The sequence below is a fragment of the Acartia tonsa genome, chromosome 9, assembly GCF_053477335.1.
Source record: "Acartia tonsa isolate MP-2025a chromosome 9, ASM5347733v1, whole genome shotgun sequence".
Lineage (NCBI taxonomy): Eukaryota > Metazoa > Arthropoda > Copepoda > Calanoida > Acartiidae > Acartia > Acartia tonsa.
The window spans coordinates 32,566,518-32,574,208 of NC_137268.1; the positions used below are offsets into that span (position 1 = coordinate 32,566,518).

The 7,691-nt window shown below is 31.5% G+C and overlaps 2 protein-coding genes across 2 annotated transcripts; both read right to left on the reverse strand.

The window, feature by feature from the left end:
- Nucleotides 1–1,111: 1,111 nt before the first annotated feature.
- On the reverse strand, nucleotides 1,112–2,129 carry LOC145327831 (uncharacterized). Its single transcript, XM_080171376.1, has 2 exons — nucleotides 1,983–2,129; nucleotides 1,112–1,741 (listed from the first exon to the last, which is right to left on the reverse strand). The coding sequence occupies exon 2, from the start codon at nucleotides 1,727–1,729 to the stop codon at nucleotides 1,268–1,270; it is 462 nt and encodes a 153-aa protein (XP_080027502.1). The 5' UTR covers nucleotides 1,730–1,741; nucleotides 1,983–2,129; the 3' UTR covers nucleotides 1,112–1,267.
- Nucleotides 2,130–2,242: 113 nt separating this feature from the next.
- On the reverse strand, nucleotides 2,243–5,405 carry LOC145327832 (uncharacterized). Its single transcript, XM_080171377.1, has 6 exons — nucleotides 5,245–5,405; nucleotides 4,095–4,253; nucleotides 3,858–4,016; nucleotides 3,222–3,279; nucleotides 2,654–2,951; nucleotides 2,243–2,574 (listed from the first exon to the last, which is right to left on the reverse strand). The coding sequence occupies exons 1-6, from the start codon at nucleotides 5,389–5,391 to the stop codon at nucleotides 2,301–2,303; spliced, it is 1,095 nt and encodes a 364-aa protein (XP_080027503.1). The 5' UTR covers nucleotides 5,392–5,405; the 3' UTR covers nucleotides 2,243–2,300.
- Nucleotides 5,406–7,691: the final 2,286 nt, after the last annotated feature.

The following is a 7,691-nucleotide window of genomic DNA, read 5'->3' on the forward strand; positions in this document are numbered from 1 at the left end:
ATTGGTATTAAAAGTAAAAAAACAACATATTTAAAATGGATGTACGGACATTCTGGTAATGATTATAGAGTTGCTACACTTTCTAATTCGTACCTAACTACTACAGGAATCATCCTGCAAAGTTTGAAATCGATAGGATAATTCTAAATTAAGAAAAAAGCTATCTGTTACGGATGGACTGACGAACCGACCCTAATTTTAGAAACGTTTCGCTTTTTAAAAAGGTAATGCTGTCAAGCATTAACACTAATCGAAGATTAAGATAAATAATATGGAGAAAGCAAAGACATAAAGCATTTTGTTAAGGGGAGATCAGGTGAGGGGGCAGTTTGAAGATTGTGGAGACACTATTTCTGGTTCAGTTGGACTGAAAATTATATGTGAATGTTACCTCCAATCTCTAATTATATTATTTCCCCTTCTCCACTGTTAAAGTTGACTCTTGCTTTTAATTTTAGTTCTGTTAGGAAATAGTAAACATGAGGTTGGCAATACCCCTCCAAAATTCAGTTAAAAACCACAGCAGTACCTTAAAGAAGCTTCACTGTAAAGGAGAACCAAACCAGTTCAGTAGTTATTAAGATCATTTGCTAAAGACACCCAAAAACATACAAACTGACAACCTATTATTATCCAATCTATTATCTTATTTTGTGCATCTAAAATTCACATTGCTATATATTCTTCACAAACACTCTTTAGTTCATCAAGTTCATCTTTAAGCAATTTCAAATCCATGAGTATAAGCTGTTCTATATGATTCCCTCTATCATAACCTTCTTTCTGTGTATTAACTACTGCCATCCAGTTTTTTAATCTTTCCTGGCTCTTTTCCAATTCTTGCTTTGTTTCCATCAACATATTCTCAATTTTCTCTATAATAAAAAATTATTATTTTTATCGTATTCTGTTCAATGGAAAAATATTTAAAGGTTGACAACTATTTCAAATAAGAAATTTTAATATTAATTTCCAGTGTCATTTTAAGGTACATAGTTATACCTTGAACCCTATAGCTTTACGCTCCTTATTTTATTAGCCAACTACTTGATTTCAACCATTAGACAGCTCTATTTGCCAAACAAATATCAGGAAAAAAAAAAATAATTACTTTTATGATTTTTTGCAGCCAATGTACTATTAATTGCATTTTCATACTCAGCGACAATTTTTCTCTCCTTTGAGTAATCAAAAAAAAGTAATTTTCCCCAAATGCTAGGAGTTGCATCTATAACTGCATCTTTTTTCTCGCTTTCAAGTTTTTCTTTTAATTTTCTACTTTGGCTACAAATACATCTATTTCTTCTAGTATTGTATTTATCTTTACATGCAGTTCTTCAAATCTTTTGGTTGCAATATTCAGTGCAATCTTGCTTCTATCAATCAAGCCTCTCATAGTTGTGTGAATGTATTCAGAGCACACTCTTTCTTTTTCTGGATTTTTCTGAATAACTTCCACAATCTTTTTACATTGGTTAGATGTAGTGATGATTTCTCGAGCAAGGACCTTTAGATCCAAATCAGTTTTAAAGAGAAAGTCTTTAGCATCTCTGCTATCCTTTAAAGCTTTGATAGCAATTCTGTACTCACTTTCATCTAAATATTTGAAGCATGACTGATAGTTTGTTAAAGATTCATCTATTGTTTTCAAGATTTTACGGGTCTTAGCATCTCTTAATTTAATAAATATTTCTTCTAAAACAGCAACTCCAAGTTTAATAAATTCCATTTTCTTTGTCACCTAAAGTTTAACAATAGTTAGTTTTAAAAAATAATATAAAAATACATTTAAATGATTATGGCTTCATTAAAAATAATTTTCATCAGTTGTAAGTATAAAATTTTAAATTAAAGATGTAAAGATAGAGACACCAGAAACTAAAGTCAAAAGAATTAAATTAAACTTTTGTCAGGAGAGCTAGAAGTTAGAATTTAGGATATATATCTTAATGTTTTGTAAAAATAAAGTAAAAATAGCCTACTGTTTTATGGTGTAAAGAATTTGGTGAATATGAAATATCTGAAAATAATATAGATTAATGTTAAAATTATATTCATAAAATCTTAAATTAAACCATATTTCAGCAAATTTTTACTTGTGCTTGCCAATTATGATGAATATCTTTGAAAATTACCTAAAAAAAACATTTGTGGAATTAAAAGACATAAAAATTAAACTATAATTTGATAAACGAGATGATGTTAAGGTTTGATAATCTAATGAGAAATTTTTTCATTTACAGTCCCTTTAATTCAGCAATCCAAAAAAAATAAAATTATCAACTTAAATCTTTATACACCTACCTAACAATCTTTTCTTTTGATTCAATTTCTTTTACAAGTGCAACCTCCTGTTGCATAATCTTGCTTTCATCAATTACTGTGGTAAGTTGTTTCACTTCAGGATCAGTTTTTAGTGCATTGATATCTACCATTTCAATGGGTAAATTCTTAAGTACTTCAAGAGAGTGTTTCAGAGTACCTAAGTATATCTCAGAGACATTTTCTATCAATTCAATATCCACTGCCACATTTTTCATATTACTCAGGAGTTGGTTAATAGTTTCTTTTTTGCTAAATTAAACAGAAAATTTATTTTATTACTTATGATATGGTACTGAAAATAAATATCATGATAAAAAAAAATTATTACCTTTCAACAGACTCCAGTGATGAAATATTAGCTTGAAGTAGAGCTGTAAGTTCTCTCAAGATAAACTTTGCTTCTTTTTCAGAGTTTCTGGTATCTTGGCTAAACCTTTCTAAAAGCTTTATTATCTTTTGAGCCCTAATAATATTCTCTTGAAAGAGAACATTCAGACTGTTTCGCATACTGAAGATTAAAGTATCTACTTTAGCCAAGTTAGTAATTACTTTTGGATTTGGTTCATTATCAGCAGGGGAGCTTCTTAGCCACTTATGTACACTGACTCTAGTCTTCATGGAAAGACCTGATATACATACAATAAATAATATAAGTTTAACAAAGTAACTTATTCTATACAGACTAATTTTGGTTAAATATCTTTATGACAATCTAATACTATAGGTGTGCCTAAAACTAATGTGTTTGTTTTTTCATCTTTTTGACACAAAATCCCAAGAAATTATTTAATTTTTTTTACAAATTTAAAATGTACCTATATAGTGCTTAGCATATTAGTCTGATTTGCAAAAGTTCTAAACTTAGTTATGAAATAGCTGTGCTTCAAATAACTTACATGGTAAAATCAGGTGCTTACAAGCTTTTATAACTGACACCAACGTAAATAATCCAAACTGAAATAAAAAAATCTTGAGTTCCAACATCAGTTTTTCCAGTTAAGAATATTTTATAAAAATTTGTATCTAAAATACCCTTTAGAGTAAAAATTTTAAAATAGAGGTTCTTCCCATTTAAAACAAATTTGCTCCCTCAAAATTTTGACTTTTTGTGTCATTGTTAAATGCTCTTTTTTTCAAGTGAATTTAAGGCATTCCTCCTATTATATGAAGTATAGCCTTTTTAGTCTGTAGCAAAGAAAATCCAAAATCTCTGAACCGATATGGTAATCCTTTACTGTGAGCCTTCTAATGTGTCCTGAGATGGTTTTAGTCTTTTTTTCTGCCCTTCCATATCCATTAGAATATAGAGCACTCAGAGATAGGGGCGCAGCCGCTAGTACAACATGAAATGGGATGATTTCCCCCAAAAACAATAAATAGGAGTTAAATAATTTTACTTCTTGTGTTATGTTTTTTTTTATTTGGGGGGGGGGGGGAAGAGAATCTACTACAGTTGAATTTTAATTGAACTAAATGTTATTTTAAAACATTTTGATGGGATAAAAGTGTCTTTAATAGTCAAACATTCTAACCTTAGTTTCTTCATTTATTTCCTCTTGAATGACAGATTCATCAACCACACCATTTGGGTCAGCTGCATTATCAGATGTAGTATGAGAAGATGTTTCAGCTATAGAATATTCCATATCTACTGGCATGGTAAGAGTAGCTTCTCCTTTGCTATTGATTCCCTAGAAAAAAGAAAATTAGTGTTGAATTGACACATTTTAATGGGAAAAAAGGTGTCTTAAATTGTCAAACATTCTAACCTTACTTTCTTCATTTATTTCCTCTTGAATGACAGATTCATCAACCACACCATTTGTGTAAGCTGCATCATCAGATGTAGCATGAGGATATGTTTCAGCTGTACAATAATCCATATCTACTATTACAGTAAGAGTAGCTTCTCCTTTGCTATTGCTTCCCTAAAAAAAAATAATGTTTGAATGTCCTTAGATCTAGATCCTTAGAAGTGTTAATGTTCTTTTTTTTAGAGTTTCTTTTAAAATATGGTTGGTGATACCTTTTTCCATAACAGCCAGCTGATATTAATTATAGAGATTGGAGCAGGTTTAGGAACTTTAATAATATTGGAATTGTAGTAGGCTTTAATATTAGATAATAAATATTTTGTAGTTGTTAATTGATAATGAAAAAGATTATTAAAAAGAATGATTTAAGTATTTAATGGATCAACAAGGGTGCCAACATCTATAAGTAGCAAAGCAGGGTTATATAAAACTATTAAGCAAAATATCAGCAAAAGTAAAAATAATGTACTGTCAATCAAAGTATATGCCAAAGATTTTTCTTCTAAAATTTTATAATTCAATATCCCAAAAAAATCAAATCATAAAAATGTCAGCTTTATAGCTTCAATAAAAGCCAATATTATAACCTTTTTTCTGAATAAAGAAGATCAATTCAATTTTTGAAATCTTAAGCTTCTGACTAAAATCCTTTACTATCCTATCCTGTCATATAAAGTAGTAAGCTTTTATTTCTGTAGTGAAGGGTCTCGCTAACCTCTAAACCTAAAAGGTTCTCCTTTACAGTGAAGCTACATACACGTGCTGAGAGGGTTTTAGGCTACTTTTTTTTATAAATAAGTCTGGGTATGGTTTTAGGCTATTTTTTGCCTTTCCATATCAATTCAAATATAAAGCTCATAGATGCTAGGTCTGCAACCGCTAATTATATGAAATAGTAATCTTTTTTTGTCTTAAGCTAAAGATCTCAGAATTGCTGACCCGTTAAGGTTGACCTTTTAGGAAAGCTTTATGACTGTGTTGGTGTGATTTTAGTTAATTTTTTCTGAACACCCCTCCATCCCCTGGAAGTTAGGGGGAAGCAACTAGCCTTCTATAATAGGATGACGAAAAATTCACACACACACAATAATATTGTCCCACTTACTTTAAATTCCTCAGTTGCCTTTGCATCTTCCACAGTAGGCACAGCTTCATTTTTAAATTCAATAGCATCTGCATCATCAACGATAACTTCAATGATGTTGTCATCAATGGTTATTTCCTTATTAATGTCAGATGTAAAACAATCCATTATTGTTGATATCAAACTCTGAAACATCATAATAATAATCATAATAAGACGCTAGTCAGCACTAGTTATATTTTTTGGATTTAATGCGATTTCTCGTGGGAGGGGGGTAGTACCCTCCCCCAAAATAGCTATTAACCTTCCCAGGACCTATAAGAAGCTACACTGTAAAGGATAACCATATAGGTTAAGCGGTTAGCAAGATCATTCAGTACAGACACCTAATGAATGTTCTCTTGAATAGTTTCTGATTTGACTGATAATTTAGTCTTTGAGCGGAGCTCTATTTATGAACTTTGTCTTCTTATTTCTATTGCTTGAATAGTTGCAATATTTAAAAGTGAAGCTTTTCTATGATTATGCAGGCTCGTTTGAACGTCGTACGTAACAGATTAAAGGCATGTTAAAATTCGACTTTGTATGATGTTCCTCTACGATTTAGAAAGCGTAGCTACTCCATAATAATTACCCATAATTCCGTACGTCCATTTAAATTATGCTGATTTTTACCTTTTTAAAAACATTTTTTTTGTACAATTGGCATGTTTATTTTTGAAACAATTATTCCGAGGACAACAAGGTAAACATATAAATCGATGCAACTCTATGTATAACTAAGTCCTAAAATGTAAGTATGTCCTTAGACAGCATCCTGTATTTAGAAAATTTTGCAACAAATTTAATTTTACATTTTTATTTTGTCTTATAAAGTTCTGACATTCTATTCAAGTGTTAATGTTCGTTAGTCCTTCCGTTTCACAGTGGGCTAGAATTGCATCAAGACAAAAGTAAGTGCCGAGCCCTGGGACCTATGTATGGTGAAAATAGACATAAAACCATGATGATTCCAGGTAAAACCAAAATATTTCAGCGGGGGCTTTTAGAGAAAATTAAATTTGAAAATTTCAAGTTCAATTTTCACCCCCTAGGAGTTGCCGCAAAATCATGACAAAAAAAGCAAATATTATTTATTTTCAATTTTGAACAACTTTGCTTTTATTAAGTTCTTCAAAAAACCACTTCTGAAGGGAGTTAATTAATGGCCATTTCTATCACTTGCTTTGCCAAGGTCACGAAAATTCAGCCTAAAATAAATCATATACATATAGAGAGGTTTTATGAAAGACCTGGTTTTACCTGGAATCATCATGGTTTTATGTCTATTTTCACCATACATAGGTCCCAGGGCTCGGCACTTACTTTTGTCTTGATTCAATTCTAGCCCACAGTGGTTTGGTTTCAGAGCTTTGCTTGTATGGATTTTGTCATGCTTGTTACATCTTACAATCTACATATATACAACAGACATTAGATTTCTTTCTATGTCGCAATATTCACTCTTCTGAGACGTGCTAGACATATGTAATATGTATATTTGTGTGTGTGTGTCCTTGTGTGTGTGCATGTGTGTGTTTTCAGAAAGATATCAAAATGACAAAACTGATTGCTCTATAATTTTTAGAGAAGATCAATATGGAAACAAGGATGACAACAAGTAGCAAAGCACAAAAAATGATTGTACAAATGGAGAAAACGAGATAAAAGCAGATGTTATGCTCTTGGTTATAGGGAATCTTTAACAAATATTTAGCTGTCTATCTTGAATCGAAAATTACATTCCAGTGGACGAACAGACAGGCGGATAATTTTCATTATAGAGTAGCATCGCTACTGAAATTAAATTCAGGTTTCAAGACAAGCGGACAGGCGAATGGATAATGCAAATTATAAAGTAGCTTCGACCTATTTCTTTAGCTTATTTCGTTAACCTACAACTTTTATGTATAGCGTGTAGCATCAATAGTAAGCTTAGGAAGAATGCAATGGCCTGTAAACAGTGTCAGCCTTTTACTATGCACAATTTCTATTCGTTTTCTTATTCTTTGCCATAACAACTTTGGGGACTTTTAATGAATTTTGATTGGTTGGTTTATGTGGTAAATTGAGAGTCCATACGTTTCAACTACAAATTGTAATCTACAGAAGGGGTAATTTTATGTATCATCATTTTGGGATCTTGGACAAAGTAGCTTCGGACAAAGTAGCTTCAGGACAAAGTAGCTTCAGGACAAAGTAGCTTCAGGACAAAGTAGCTTCGGACAAAGTAGCTTCGGGCAAAGTAGCCTCCACTGTTAATAAAGTTCATGGCCGCAGCGCTCGGCCCCCTGGCCTGCCTAGCCGCTGGCGCTCGGCCCCCTAGCCTATAACCTAACCTAAATTTTGTAAAAACATCATTTTAAAAATTGTAAAAACAATATTAAAAATTGGAAAAATCTATCAACCACTTTATGTAAAAGAAGGTG